At 36.0% G+C, this 16,394-nt stretch overlaps 1 protein-coding gene across 1 annotated transcript in view; it reads left to right on the top strand.

Moving 5' to 3' along the window:
• LOC110029813 overlaps window positions 1-13,953 on the top strand; it is a 29,102-nt gene extending 15,149 nt beyond the window's left edge. Inside the window, exons 8-9 of the mRNA XM_020732271.1 lie at window positions 13,719-13,802; window positions 13,921-13,953. Of these exons, the coding sequence (XP_020587930.1) occupies window positions 13,719-13,802; window positions 13,921-13,953 (117 nt within the window). The remainder of the gene's footprint in view (window positions 1-13,718; window positions 13,803-13,920) is intronic.
• The last annotated feature ends 2,441 nt before the right edge of the window (window positions 13,954-16,394 follow it).

Raw genomic sequence — 16,394 nt, 5'->3', positions numbered from 1 at the left:
TATATATATATATATATATAGATATATGGAAATGCGATGTTGATACCACTCACTGTTATTGAAAAAACACACTTATATGCCAAGACACAAGGGAGTGCTTCTTCGATCCGATAAAAGACCAGCTGTCACAAGAAGTAGTTGTTTCTAATGTTCAAGAACCTACACTTATCTTGCACACTTGAGAACATTCTGCTGATCAGGTGAGTCAATTTTCGGATGAGGAATGACAATATACGAGGAGGAAGAATAACGGATGACGACTCGAGCTCAGGAATTTATTGGATGATACATCGGTTAGTACTAACAATGATACTAATCTTACCAATTTATTAGCTAGCTCATTCCCTAGAACCGGAGGCAGATGCAAGTCAAAATTTGATCGCTCTCCAGCTACCCATACTTCGTATTTAACACTTTTTGACTTTTTCTTTAGGTCTCTTATGTGTTTTGTTGTATTTTCTCATTTTGGAACCATTTGATATGGTGGTTATCATGTGGGTCGGGGCCATGTTAGGGACCTCACACAAAATCTATTTGTACCTTACATTTTATTTAATATGTTAGCCTTTGTGCTTTCTCAAATGTGTGTATATATATACATATATGTAGATCAGATGACTCAATCATCGGATGGGGAATGACAGGTCTACACATCTAGCAGGAAGAAGAAAAATGAAGATATACTTTAGCTCAGGAATCTGATGGATGATACTTTGGTTACTACGGGCAATGAGACACATCTTACCAATTTGTTAGCCGACTCAGTTCCGAGAACTAGAGGAATGAGAACTAAAGTTGGACGTCCCTAACACTTTTATGCCCTTTTAAGCCGACGCACTATTTTTTTGTATATTTGTTTTATCTGTGTTTTTGTGTGTTGTATTGTATGAGTTGGACTTTCTTTTAGATCATCTCATACAATTTTTCTGTATCTTTTTCGTATTAATATATTTGCCCTCAGACTTTTTTCTAAAAATACACACACACACACACACACACACACACAATTTATATATATATATATTTAAAAAGCCTAAGGGCTGATTTTATTAAAAGAGTGAAAATACATGAAGGTTGTATGAGAGGGTCCAATAGAGACACCGTACCCATATGATACCAAGTACATTAATATCCCAACTAAAAGATACAGATAGACTCAAAAAATTAAAATTTGCAGAAAACAAGTAGCTAGAGACGAGCCAATTTTGTCCCGTCTCTTCCTCTAATTTTAGGAGCGGAGACAGATAACAAACTTTGATGTGTCGTGCCATTGACCAGAGTATCCAAAGTATCATTCATTAAGTTTCCAAGTTGGACTGTGCCCCCAGCTTTTTTCTTTCATCGAGAAGTGTAAACCTGCCATTCTTCACCAGAATATTTGCTCATGTGATCCTCGGTCTGATTTGATTTTACAACTGCAGTAGAAGGAAATGCATTCGTTGCGGGGCTATCCTGATTTTCGGTTTGAACATTATCAGTTGTAGTGTGGTCGGGAGAAGGGTTCCCAGGGGAAGACACTAAATCTTGTCTTGTGGTGATTCCCTATTTAGGTTGACTGTCATCAGGTTTGTTGGGAGCGCATTCAGACACGTGGGGTGCACTAACAATATGTTCTTGCTTTTTAACTATCGGTTCTCAACTGTGGGTGCAATCTGAAACATTTCTCTTGCGGGTATCCAAACATCTTGCAGTGCTTACAATAGTAATTTTTTTGTTCCATAATGATTTTTTGCCAATAACTATTGTGAGTAGAACCAAACCAGATTTCTTCTACATCTGGTAGTGTTTTTCAGCGTTTAGGCGCAATTGGGGGTTCTTGACTGGGATCAAAATTAGGGATCCATTTGAACAATTTCATATGTTTGTCCTCTATTGTGATGAATTTATTTGAGAAAACCCTTGTGTAATCTTCTTCTATACTCAGTTGTATCATAACATGTCTTCTGTTGAAATGACCCATCTGTCAGACCCCAACTAGTTTGAAGTCTTCAGAAACCTTCCTGATAATTTCCATCTTTGGGCAACTTAATTGGAACTTTCCAGCTAGTGTAAATTTGTATTTTCCTGCGCGAGTTGAGATTTCAACATCAGAGAAGAATATTGCTTGTTTGCTCGCCGTTTTCTCTAAGTTCTTGATGAGATTACAATCTCCATGTCATGCAACAGAATCATGGTACATCTGTGGGAATATCGGACTATCTGCGAGATGAAAAGAGAAGTTGCATTTGTGAACCACTGTAGCATAGGAGGGTTTGGCGGGGTTATCACTGACGAGGGCGGCGGCGTAGGAAATCCCTGTGGCCATTAGCGTGCTTCACAGAAACACCACAGGAGATCAGTGCAACGGTCGACAGAAGCACCGCAAAACTGCGACAGCGAGCAGTGTTGGCAACGACGTAGCCAACAGAGGCCAAGTCGAAGACGCTTCTGTCGAGATGGAACGTTGAGGAAGACGAATCAGCCTACAGACGGAGCCGAAACCGTTATGCGGGTTTGCGGGAAAACGTTGGAGCGTAAGGAAGACGACGCCGTGCGAGCCTGCGTTCGACGATGTCATGCAGGCCTGCGATCGTCAAAGTTGTGCGAGCCTGCGAGCAATTGTCGTCGATGCGAACAGACGTCGACTACTGAATCAAAGCAGTAATTTTCAGCTTTCGAAATAGCCATGGCAAAACCCTAGCAGAGCCAGCGTCGCTGTCATTTTCCATATATATATATTATGGGTGAGTAGTTGATCTTAAACAAGCTGAGAAGTGGAAAGTGAGACTTATGAATGTGAGACATGTCTTGATTCAACTAACCGTTACTGAAGACTACATCCGAATTTTCTCGAAGAAATATCTTAATATCGCAGACAAATCGATGAAGTTACTCAAATGGTCTCCTGATTTCGGCCTAAATCATGAACCTCCATCTATACAAGTATGATTTAATCTACCTGGTCTCTAGCTGTACTTTTTTCGTCATTAAACTCTCTACTTTATTGGGGCCATCCTTGGGGACCCTATGAAATTAGATCTTCCCACCTTCAATCTAACCAGAATTTTTGTGACCATAATATTTTTGAAAAAGAATATTACCTTACCTGATGTTACTGAAGTTTGGTTGGACACAACTCATATAAGATATTGACAACAAATCGTCATGGAACACAATCCTCCATATTGTACCAACTATAAGATGTTTGGACATATCCTTGTTAAATGCTATAACCTCTATCCTAATTTGAAATCTAAGGTTCAAGTGAATAAAGATGAGGCTAACCTCACAACTCTGGACATTTTAGTTCCATGTGAGGAGGATACTACCAGACAAAAAGTGTCTGTTGCCCCTGTGGACCCCCTAACACTGTTGTTACTGTTACTGCGATTGTTGTGATGCTGACACCTTCAGACTTCATAGAAAAGAATACTGAAGGACCATTACCTACAAATGATAGTGTTCATACTGATAATCAGGAGAACCTTGCTCCTCCCCATCTTCAGGATGTATCTGGTGTAGAGACAACTCATACTTCACATATACTAGAACCTATGTGGGTACAACGATTCATATTTTTTCTGCTACAGCTCTACCACATCATTAGACTGATTTTTCGGAAGAGAAATGACAGGTTTACACTTCGTGGAGGAAGAAGAAGAATGATGATCTACTTCAGCTCAGTGATCTTATGGATGATACTTTGGTTAATTCGGGTATTGATACGCATCTTACCAATTTGTTAGCTGGATCTTTTCCGAGAACTAAAGATAAAGGTAGAACTAAATTGAGATGACCCACACTTTTTCCGCGCCCTAGTGGTTTTGGGTTTTTATTTTTATTTTTATATGTTTCATTCTTGACTTTTTTGTGTGTTGTATCGTGTGGGTTGGGTGCCTATTTTTGGGGCCCACTCATACAACATGTCTGTATCTTTTCTCTTTAATATATTAGCTTTTGGGTTTTTTTCAAAAAAATATAAAATTGATTAGTATTTCGAGCAAAATGAGTCGTATACGAACGAAAAATTTTTTGTTCGTGTTTAACTCGTTTATTTATCGAGCGTAAAAAAGTTGTGTCCGACTCGAACAAGAATTATTTGCGAACGAGCTGTTTTGATAGCCCTGTACAGAAGAACCCTTATGGTTGAATGTTTCATCATAGACCTCCAAAACCAAAAGTAAAACATGTAATAAAAAAATATTTTACATATTTTATTCATGGCTGCCTCATCGTCCATCCAAGTGGGAAAGAATACACTTAAAAGAACGTAAAAAAAAATTAAGTCTCAAAATATAGATAGTTGGATAAAACTTTGATACATTAAACATTAAATATTTTCACAACACATTGCAAATAAAGTTGCAACAAAAAAAATACAATCAGTTCATTGAGCCGCCAATGATGACATCTGTAATCGGTTCTCTCAACTCTATCATCTTCCCAGCACTTTCTTCATCCTTGGTGCAAGTTACAGGTAATTTTTCTAATATTTTTGATAGAGATTGTTTTAAGCGATATTTATATGCTTTAATAGGGACATGCGAATGATCTTCATTAACCTGTTGAAGTCAATATCGCTGCGCAAAGGATGCTGCCGAATATATTTGTGGAGTCATTGTGATCACCTCAATCTGCACTAGTTCTGGAAATAAATATGTTGACATATCCCGATGTAAGACCCATTTTTTAATTTGCATCCTATCTTTTCCTCTTCCTGTACTTTCTTTGATATTTTTTATAATATTTTGATATCTTTATAAGTTGTGGGGCTAATTCCCAATTTCCTCTCCTAAGTCAGAGATCACAAATTATTAGTTTGGCTTCTTTATTCCACATAGCAGATGAATTAATTTTTTTTTGCCTGAACCATTGTGTTGCTAGCATGAAAATAACTAAACATCATAAATATTTTCCATTAAAAATAATTACCACAACTCAAAGAAAAATAACATTGCAATAATGCTTAGCAATTGTCTTAACCTTTGACAATTATTTATAGTGGCAAACATCCTCATTCATCGAAACCTTGCATCGAAACATTAAAACCCAAACAACCGTGGGAAACGTAAATGCATCGAGTATTGCAATAAACAAATCAAGCACCGTCATCCATCAAATTTTCATGACAATTGAAATAATGTCATCAACAAATCAAGCACAACAGATATTTTATTCATTTTTCAAATTTTCTCTCAAAGAAAGCATAGCATGAAAATTCATACCTACAACCAAGCATACATGACAATCGAAACATTGCAATCAACAAATCAAGCACCCTTAATCATCAAATCTTCTAGGCAAACGAAACAGTGCCATTAACAAATCATGCACCCTATTTCAACTCAAGCATCGAATCATGGAATCCCCATATGATATAATGAAAGCTCCTCCCAAACGTTCATGACAAGCATAAATGAAGCAAAACATTGCAATCAACAAATCAAGCACCATCATTTATCAAATTTCCAGGGCAAGCAAAACAAAGCCATCAACAAATCAGTCACCACGTTTCATCCATTTTTCAAATTTTTTTTCAAAGAAAACATAGCATGAAAATGTAAACCAACATGCAAACATACATTACATCCGAAACATTGCAATCAACAAATCAAGCATCTTCGTTCATCTAATTTTCATGGCAACTGAAACCGAAATTGTGCCATCAACAAATAAAGCACCCAATTTCATCCATTTTTCGGATTTTTACTCAGAAAATCAGTGGAGGAGAAGAATAAACAGATCCATCTCAAAGTTGCAAAATCCACCATCCTAATTCTTTAAATCCACTATGCCTAATTGCAAAATTTGGGGAGGCAAACGAAAAAGCCACCAACTTAAAATCACCAATATTTGTACTGTAATCGCAAATGACAAAACATTAAATAGCCTTGAGATAACCATATCATAAAATGAGCAAAGGAGATGGATACAGAGCAAGCCGAAAGAAGGGTGAGAGAGGCTCGAGAGAGACACAAGAGAACCACGAGCGAGCCACACGAGATAGGCACGAGAGAGGCGCGAGAGAGGCGTGAGTAATGAAGGAAAAATAGAATCTAGAGAGGCGAGGAATCAAGAGACAACTGGGGCAGAAACAACTCGAGAGAGCCACAACAAAAGCAACTCGAGAAAGCTAAGTAGCCCGAGGTTAAAATCGCGAAGAAATTGTGTGTCGCGGGGTTGAACCCATGATCTGCTTTTTCAACAGATAATTGTCGTATGCCACCACACCTCATTATCCAAACAGTTTCACCTGTGTTTTCAAACCGTACCAAAAAAAGCTGCCCCAAATGGACCCTTAGTTTTGTTTGAAGTTACGTAACATGAGGTGTTCATTAAAGCCCACCTCATCGCTTTCTACAAACAGAACAATCGTAATGGGCTTGGGCCTCTTTGTCCCAAGTTAAGGCGTATGCCTCTGTTAAGCTAAGACGCGCACGACTTACCTAAAAAATGTCTGAACTTTTTGAGGCTATCCGACATTTTTTTAAATAAAATTAAAAGTGATATTAATATGGCTCATTTATTAAATTTTAGACCTCTCACGCTAGATTAATAGAAAAAAGAAGAAATAAGATCCATAAAAAATATGTTATTGAAATTAATTATGATTTTTATTGATGATTATTCAGTGCAAAAGAGGAAATAACTGTATTAAAATTAATAAAAATAGAGATAATATTGATATGAATAAGTATCAGATATATGGTAAACAATTCATTATGTTGATTATTCTTCTGATGGTGAATTGGATGATTAGGGTAATAGAGAATTTAAAATTAGAAATTTAGATGTTGATGATTTGTTATATTCAGAGGGAAAGATTAGTGAACTTATTTTGATTGTTATATTTTGATGTTTCAATATTTTTATTTAATATCTTAACTTTGATATTTTAATGTGTCTATAGCTCATTTTATTTCATAATTTGTTATTAGGATTTTAACTTTATCACTCAGCTCGGGGCTTGGAATTAAACAAGACGTGTACAGATAGTTGGGAGGTGAAAATTTAATTTTTCTATATTCATTTTATATAACTACTATTTAACTAATGAAAGAGCCACTACATAAAAGAAAATTTAGAATAAGTATCAATTTAGCTCAGCTCACGTTGTCCTCGTTTTATATAAACATTTTCTTTTATATTGCTTATTTTTTGTTTAAATGATTAAACTTGTAATGTTAAATTAAAGTAATAATGAGCTAAAAAGCTAGCGAGTACTCATGTTTCTAAGTTATATCAACACAATGAAAAGAAAACAATATACATATGGGTTAAATTTTATGTAAAATCAATATAAGAACATTTTAAAGTTTCTACTATCTAATATGATCATTTAAGGTAATTCTAAATATTCATTATGTTTTACTATATCTTTTACATATCAATAACTTCTTAATTTGTATACTACATCATTAGAGCACTGTCTAAAGTTGTGCCAATTAAGACACATTAATATTAATATCTTTTTTCATTTATTTGTTGAGTACCTTAAGGTTTTCCCGTTAGTGTATAAATTGGTGAACTTTATGATAGTCAAGCATGGGTATATATTCAATCTTTGTAGTTCATATCATTCATAAATTTATTTGATTTAAGTCAAGATATTTGGTGTACATAATGCTTAATAGTAGTTGTCACTAAATGTCAAATCATCACAATAATACGACCAATAACGACATATTAATTAGAATAAAATTTAGCAATTGAATTTAGAGTTAACAGTAACTATGAATGCAACCGTTGAAGATGAAACCAAAATGTTACTATTGATCAAAAGTAAGGCTATTCACCTCATTTAATTAGTTGGGAATCTAATCGTTTAATTTGACTTTGCCTCATTCAATTTGGCTTCCATGAAAACGTTTATAAGAACTAATTCTATGACTATTTATTTTATTTTTTGATCTTTAAATTTTTTTCTTCGAATAACGTTGTTATTATTTTTTATTAATTTTATAGCAAGTATGATGTCATGATTTAATTATTTTGATTCTTATTAGCATCTATTTATTTATTTATTAAATATTAGAATAACCGACAATCATTTATGTTATATTTTTTTTTAAGTTGCATATACTAGAAAATATATACTAAACTAGTAATTAACAATATTTATACTAACTTGAATACATCCTTAACTTACCAAGCTCATTCGGTTTGATCTTCCCACTTCCACACTCGTTGCCCTCTTTCTCCCCTTCTTTGTCGACCTTGCGCTGGAGACCACAGTCGTGCTCAGCTTCAAAATTTTCACACCGTTGCCCTCGCCTGCTCGAAGACGGCTTTTCCTCTGGCTTCAATTGCAAGTTTCGTTGAGATTGATGTGACGCCTTTGGCTCATCCCACGAAGGTGAGTTTTCCTCTTTCTCAACCTCTCGATCTGGCCTTTCATCTTCTTTCAAGGATACGATTTTCCCGTTAGGGTTACACACATGGCATCTCTTCTTCTCAATCAATCTCGCTCTTTTCTTTGCTTCTCTTCTTTCTTCCTCCTTTCGTTCTTATTTCTTTCATGTCTCGACTCATTTGCTTAGTTTCCAACTTACAAAATGTTAGCGTTACGAGTACTAAAACCAAACGTTACAATTACTTCTAATTTTTCACAACTTATTATCTTTTCCTTAGAATTTTTATATGTAACTTTTTAATGTTTTAATAAATTAGAATATTAATATTTTATTTCTTAATTAATACCTTTTATAATTTATACAATATTTATTAATTTACTGAATTTTTTAAACTTGAGGCTTACGCCTTAAAATCCTTTGAGCCTTATGCCTCGCTTCATGAATGAAAAACCTGAATACCCAATTTCCCAATTTTAAACATTGCTCGAGGATTTAATTGTATATGGAAAAGTCTCATCTTGGGATTCTTTTGCTTCACCTTGAATTAAGTTTTCCTATTAACCAAGGGTTTGTTTGGGGTGGCAGTGATTATTTGAAATTTGAAGAAGTTGTTGCAAAATCGGTGTAGGAGAAGCTGCTACAAGGACACTGTTGTTGGCGAAACTTTGTGTTTGTTTGGTTAGTTCAATTGTGCATCAGCTGTGGTGCAACTATTTTTGAAAAAAATGGTCGTATTATCGTTGTATACATGTGTTGTTTGTGAGGTAACCATATATGATTAATATCGCATGTATAAACATAGAAACAAATGTTAGAAATTTAAAAAAAATCACAAGTTCAAATATTACATCAATAAGTTTTTTCACACTTAACATTGAGGAACTCAACATTTAAAACAAAAAATAAAAATACAATAGTAAATAGTAATATTACCGTAATGATACTTTTAAAGTCCAAGTGGGCAGATGTAATTATTTGAAGAAGCTGTTGCACAACCGCAGAAGAAGCTGTTACAAGGAAACTGATGTTGGTGAAACTTTGTGTCTGTTTAGTTAGTTTAGTTGTGCATCAACTGTGTTGCACCTGTCTTTGAAAAAAAGACATATTGTTGTTGTATGTATGTGTTGTTTGTGTGGTAACCCTTTATGATTAATATCTTACATTAAAAATGAAAACAAATTTTAGAAATTTTAAAACATTCTCAAGTCCAATTATTTCATTAAAAAGTTTTTTCTCACCTTACAGTGAGGAGCTCATCATTCAAAAGTTTTTTCTCACTTTACAGTGAGGTAACTCTCTTAGGATCCTTTGCCTTCTTGCAAATATTAGCTCGAGAGGTTGTGGTAGTGCAAATTTGTCAAGATGGAAGCGAGGAACTGCGCTTCGAGAGAGGGAACAATAATAATAATAATAATAATAATAATAATAATAATAATAATAATAATAATAACAAAAAACCGAAAGCTAGCTACTAATCACGGCATAAGAACATTCATTAATCACGTCTCAACATATAATATGTGGGACGAATGCATTAAAGTAACACTATTACATAAGGTAGTGAACCACGCCGCATCCTGGAAGCCACGCTAAACGCACACTTAATTATTATTGTAAGAGATTATCGTGACAATAAATAGTTGTACATTCGATTACCATTCGGGCAAGATCCTCTCAACCCCAATGTGTTGTAGTGTTAATCAACTTATTTAACTTGAAAAATAGATTTTCATCTATGAAGCACAGACACAGACACTACATGATACGATATGATACGACAACACAATATAATTAAAAAAAATAAGACACGACACGTCTGTTGACCTCATTTTTAGTGAGGTCTTAGTTTCATACTCCAAGAACCCATAATCTAGCCTTAGGAGTTCCTTGTTGATCATCCTAGTGGACTAGTAATGGAGCTCACCTCCCGTAGAGCTTCGATCCACTTCTTGATTCATTTTTGTGAAGAACTCGCTGAACTCGCATGAGTGGTTCAAAGCACTCAACTTCTAGTTGCAAGGGTTAAAGAACACAATGTAGAGAGTCCTAAAATGAGTTTCTATACGATCAAACGACCTTAGGTTAACCCTTTGTGACTCGAATACTCGTGAACGCTGCAATTCACGCACTCATTGCACCACACACGACTTTGACTTGATTTGATTTGCCCACCTGTGAGTTTGTACGGATGAACCCGGATGTCGAAAGAGACCTCACTGACGCGTCCGGAACGTCAACTTTAGCTAGGAATGACACCTATATTGCTTGGGTTACAAGCGCACAAATGACACAAAAATCTATGCATTTTTTTAGCGGGCGTGGGCCCGGGCTTAACCCAGGTTCTTTTCGAGTTTGACTTAGGCTGAATATGGGCTAAGTTCGGGCTAATTACTTCAGCCCACAAATTTTAAATTTCAAATTTCAAATTTCAAATATATCATTAACTCCACATATAATGAAAGATTAATTCCTTTCCAATTAAGCCTCCTCTGCGCATGGAAGGTATTGATTTCCCTGCCAATTCACCTATAACGGACACATTTCAAAATTCTGATATAGCATTCGACTCTCTTCCTCCCCGCACGGATTTGGCTTCTCCCCTCTGCATTGAAGTTTGCTCGAGTCATTCGCCTTCCTCACAAAGAAGAAGCCGAAAGGCCTCTTCCTCGCTCGAGATAAACATCGCCTCCCTCTGCACTGCTCGCCCTGATTGGACAGTCGCAGCTCCCCCCGCATCCGATCTCTTTCGACTCCTCCCTCTCATGACGAGATTCGCCTCCTCTTTGCGACAAGAACCCCACACTCCTCTCTGAACCGAAGCCGCTCGCCTCCCTCTCTCTACAGAAATCCAGCTCGACTTGTCGTTCCCCCACCTGCTTCGCCTCTACCGCTCGATCTCGCTTCCTCCTTGTGCCGAAAATCGCTTCTCACCCCTGCCCCAAAATCTGCTCCCTTCATTCGGCCTCCCTCTGTCAAACGAGGCCTCTCCCGACTCGACCTCGCCTGCCTCTCGGCCCAATTCCCTCTTCTCCCCGCTCGGTTCTCCATCGCTAAGCCGAACGTCGGATCGGGCTCCCTCTTCCTCCCATGACTGAAGCCTTCACTCTCTACCCCTTTAAATAGGTATAATTCCTCTCATTTGCCAAACTTGATTTATGCATTTATTTATTTTTTTTTATGCATTTCTGACTTTTGTTGACAGAGAAATATGCATGATAAATTCATTTATGATTGAGCTTTATTCGTATGAAGTGTTTATCATCATTGAATCCATATGCGTTTAGTTTCTTTTACAAATAAAAATATTTGCTATCTGAATTAATATGCTTTGAAGGAGTTATATCCAAATGAATCGATCGAGCGTATTCACCCGGTTTAATCCTGTTAGCCTGAATGAATTGTTGAGTTTTCGTTTGGACTAAGTTGATGTCCTTGAACATGTCAGTTATTTAAATAGGGCATGTTGAAATTTCTTTTGTGTCCAAGGCATTTATTTGACGGTATTTGCAATTGTTTTTTTTAAAAAGAGTATGCTTCCTTTCAAGTTATAGCATTAGGATATTTAAATGAAAATGACGTTGTTGGGAACATGCGCAAGCAAGCATTAATAACCAGAAGGCTTCATGTGATATCAGGGCAGCGTCACAGCTTAAGGAAGATCAAGAGCTGTGATATTGAACGAAGGAATTGAGAGCAAATTCGAGTGACATGATGTGGAGGGATGTCAGAGTTAACCCAAAACCACGGCTCGAACTACACATATTTTATTGCTGAATTCAAGCAGTTATAAAGACGATTCCTCAACTTTAATAACACAACACATGTAAACAATAATAACAATAATGACTGCAGAAATGAGAAAGGTAAATAAGACAAGGATGAAAACGACCTTTTCTAGCAGAATGCTGGTGGTCAAATCGATTGGGGTGAAGCCTGGAAGGTGGATAACTTTATGGGAGTTGTCTGAAATGGATTTTGGTGGCCGTTAGGAGGATATTGAGAGATTTTTGCCCGACTGGAGGATGTAAGGGTGGTCGATGGTAGGTGGGGACGGTGCAGGAAGATGGACGATCTGGTGGCAAGTAGTCAGAAGGGTGGAGGATGTCAACAATTGTCTGGTTGCTTTTGGGAACAATTGGCATGACTTGTGGCCTACTAGAGGGTGTAGGGAGGAAGGTCGAAAGTGGACGAGCATGTGCTGAGGTGTGGACGGTATGTGTGAATGTGTCGGTAGTTGCCACCGACTGGCTTGGAGGTTCCGTCAAGTGGGAGAGGATGGCGTGACTTGAGGCCGATTAGGGGGAACAAGGAAGATCTACAGTGGACGGGCAGGTGCTGGGAGGTGGACGAGAGCCGGGTAGAGTGCGGAGTGCGTGGAGGTAGTGATCATCTCGGGCGAGGTATAGCCGGCACATCGCTCTTCGTTGGCCCTCAGAAGGGAAACATCTTAGAGACACATCTAAAATCAAATAAAAAAAAAAACTTATTTGTCTTCAACGAACAACATCTATAAATAAGACGGAATTAGTAGATAGACTGGGCAAGTGGAAGAGTAGCCAAGAAATAAAGGAAGGGGGAATGAAAAATCAAGGAAGTTGAAATGAGTAGGAAGGGGCTGAATAGGAAGAAAGGGAAATTGTGAGGAAACTAGGAAATGGTGGGAGGTCTTTTGTCCAACCAGCTAGGGCCCAAGAGCCCTGCGTTAGTGAGGGTCATTATGAATTTTTGATTTAACGGAAATGACTATGAGATGACGACGACACAAGTGAGCCGTATGAACTGATCCAACAATAAGTTTTTCCATCTTGAGGACAAGATATTTTTTTTTGGAAGGTGAGTAATGTTCTGACGACGCCAAATGTTAAATGAGTCATTTTTCATTTAATTTTGTTTTCTATGAATATGGTATAAATAGGGCTCATATGTTTTGGGTTAGAGTTTTGGAGTGATCGTCGACCTCTCAAATTATAAGATTTGGGAGAGATTGCCTACCTCTCGAGTTCTACGTACCTATTTTTTATATTTTTTGTGTACATTGTGCGGTGTTGTATTGGTTTGATTTGAGATAGGTGAAAAAAAATTCCGTGCCCTAATTTCTTTAGAAAATGCGGTTTGATTTCTATCACAATACAATCAATAAACTGTTCAATGAACAGTGATTTGACATGATATAAGGCTTTGATATCCCAAACCAAAAAGAAACATTTGATTTCATTGTTTTGTGTTTGTTGAATTTTATTTATTTTATGCTTTCCGGAAAGCAAACTTATTCGCTTGATTTTTATCCTCTATACTGAGTGAAATGCTTTATTTCACGTACAGAGTCCCAACCTTATCATATGTAATTTAATGAACCTCTTTTTTTGTTGTTTCTTTGCATGGTAGCTCCAACAAGATGCCAGAAATGCACGTGATCAGACAAGAACAACCCATGAGCAACTGTGTTTATTGTACAATCAGTGTTTTTCAGTAAGCAAACTCTCTCCCCTTTTACCATGTAAATGGTGCTCTGGTTTCTCTACCTGTTTTTTTTTTTTTTGTTAATATTTGTTTCCCCTATTTGCAACTGTTTCATGTTATTTTTCAGCTTTTCTTTAGCGAACACAAGAATAAAAAATAAGTAGCATTTATGGCGTTGATATTTTTTATAGGAAATCAACGATGACACGCCTGTCAAACTTTCCCTTAACATTGCGGAGATTTCTTCATTTTTTGATTTTATAAGGCATGGATACAGTAATGCTTTTGCTATCTTTGAAGAATGCTTCCAGTTTTTCTCAATCTTATCTGAAATATTGGAGGTAATTCATTCACAAGCCTATGTCTCTCCATTACTTGAATATATTTGTTTTCTGTGAAAATATTTCATTGAAAGCGGGGCTTACTTTTTCTATTTCCCTCATTTATAATATTTTAATTGTTTTTTTTTTAATTTTACAAGGAATAATAAATCTGGAACAGTGGCAATGAAAAATGTCTACTTATGTGAATTTTTTTTCCTTGAAATGTGACTCGGGTAAAATTTGAGCACTTACTGTGAAAATATTTTGCAAGAATTGATTTAATGAGAGTGAAATTATTAACATTTCAGTACTCCTTAAGTTCAAACTCAACTCTTTGTTGTTTTTAAAATGGTTGAAATGATAAGAGTTAGAATTATGATGTATGGGTCATAATATTCAATGTACTATAACAGAATAGTGGTAGCTTGTATCCTCGGTTTGCTCCCTTCTCTGAACTCGGCTCATTTTAATTCTCAAGTTCTAATCCGTTGTTTTAGTTCAACTCGTTATAATTCTCAAGCTTATGGAGCTTTCAACGAGGTCACATCCAGAAAAAAATGTGATGTCCATAGAGAAATAGTTGGCAAGGATACCAAGGTTTTCAGACTTAGTTTCAGTTTCTATTTTAGTCATGGTTTGGATGTTTCATTTTGGAGTATTTTAAATTCACTATCACCTTTTGGATTGGTGTTTTGATTACTGTTATTTAAAAATAGAAAAATATTCATTTTTTATAATTCTTGATTGTTTCCAATAGAGAAAATTTTGATATGGAACCATGATTGTTGACCTATGCTATTATGCTTTCAACTCCATTTAATGAAAAAGAGTTTTTGCTTTCATATTGATCATTGTTTTTCCTATTGTGGTAACCGCTATGTTTTAATGTGTGCGCATGTTTTTGTGTGTGTGTGTGTAGAGAGGGAGAGAGAGAGAGATGCAATAATGTTCAACTATAAAAGAGCTACTAATTTATAAAATATATGTAAACCTCTTTTAATAAAGTACTTAAAGTCATCCAACTTGGTAATTAAAGTGATTAAACATGTAAACCAAACAATCTACCATCTACTTTCAACAGTTTATCTTTTCCCGCAAATAAATTTACTCATACTAATCATATGAGTCTAGCATAGTTTTTTTTGGAAATAAAAGTTCAATAACATGTTATGCAGCTGCTTAACGTAAATGCTCAACATGAATGCTCGGATGATTATGGTTATGAACCTATAAAGTATTACAATTTTTTTATCAAAATATTTATTGAACGGTTTTTTTTATAAAAATATTTATTGATTCTTGGTGTATGCTTCTTGCTGATGATATCCTTCTCGTGGATAAGACGAGAAAAAGCCTGGGAAAAACTTTAATTATGGCGGTCTACATTGGAGTCTAAAGGCCTTCATTTGATTAGAACTAAAACTGAATACAGGGAATGTAATTTTAGGAGTAGTAGCTCTAGTGACAAAAGTGTAACTTTGGGTGATCAAATATTAAAAGGTGTGAACAATTTAGATGTCTCGGGTATGTTGTTCAAAGTGATGGTGATATAGATGAGGATGTTAATAGTAGAATTCAAGTGAAGTTTTAGACTACAAGGAAAAAATTATAAGAGCGTAGTGAGATCTACAATGCTCTATGGCGTTGAATGTTGGCCTTTAAAAGAGAAGTATAATACTAAGTTAAGCGTTGCTGAGATGAGAATGATTGAGTGGATGAGTGGCTTTACACAAAATGCGAAATGAATATATCCGGGATAGGGTTGATGTAGCTCCAATGACAGACAAAATAAGAGAGTCCTCTTAGATGGTTTGGTTACATTAAACATCGACCATCTGATGATCCGATTAGGAGAGTAGATGTTTTAGATTCAACCTACGTTAAGAAAGGCAGAGGTAGACCTAGGAAGACTTTGGCTTATTGTATAAAAAAATTGGACGCAATTGAGAAAAAATGATTCATTTAGGTGACCCCACGTTGTGGGATTAAGACTTTGTTGTTGTTGTTGCCGTGGGTATCCATTGTGTTGGATTTATGATACCATTTCAAATCAAACAACCATTAGAATATATGATAAGTCTCTTTTCTATGTGTTGTGTAGTAGATTCATCTAAATAAATGCCATCATAGATTAATGTAGCCGACCCCACGTAGTGGGATTAAGGCTTTGTTGTTGTTGTTGTTGTATATTGGTCAATTATATTTTATTGTATTTCCTTTAATAAGTCAACTCAAGGGTACCATTAAATTTTTTTTTACCAATAATGATACAAGCATT

The sequence above is a fragment of the Phalaenopsis equestris genome, unplaced genomic scaffold, assembly GCF_001263595.1.
Source record: "Phalaenopsis equestris unplaced genomic scaffold, ASM126359v1 Scaffold000606, whole genome shotgun sequence".
In the NCBI taxonomy this organism is placed as follows: domain Eukaryota; kingdom Viridiplantae; phylum Streptophyta; class Magnoliopsida; order Asparagales; family Orchidaceae; genus Phalaenopsis; species Phalaenopsis equestris.
This window is presented reverse-complemented; position numbering and strand designations above follow the sequence as displayed.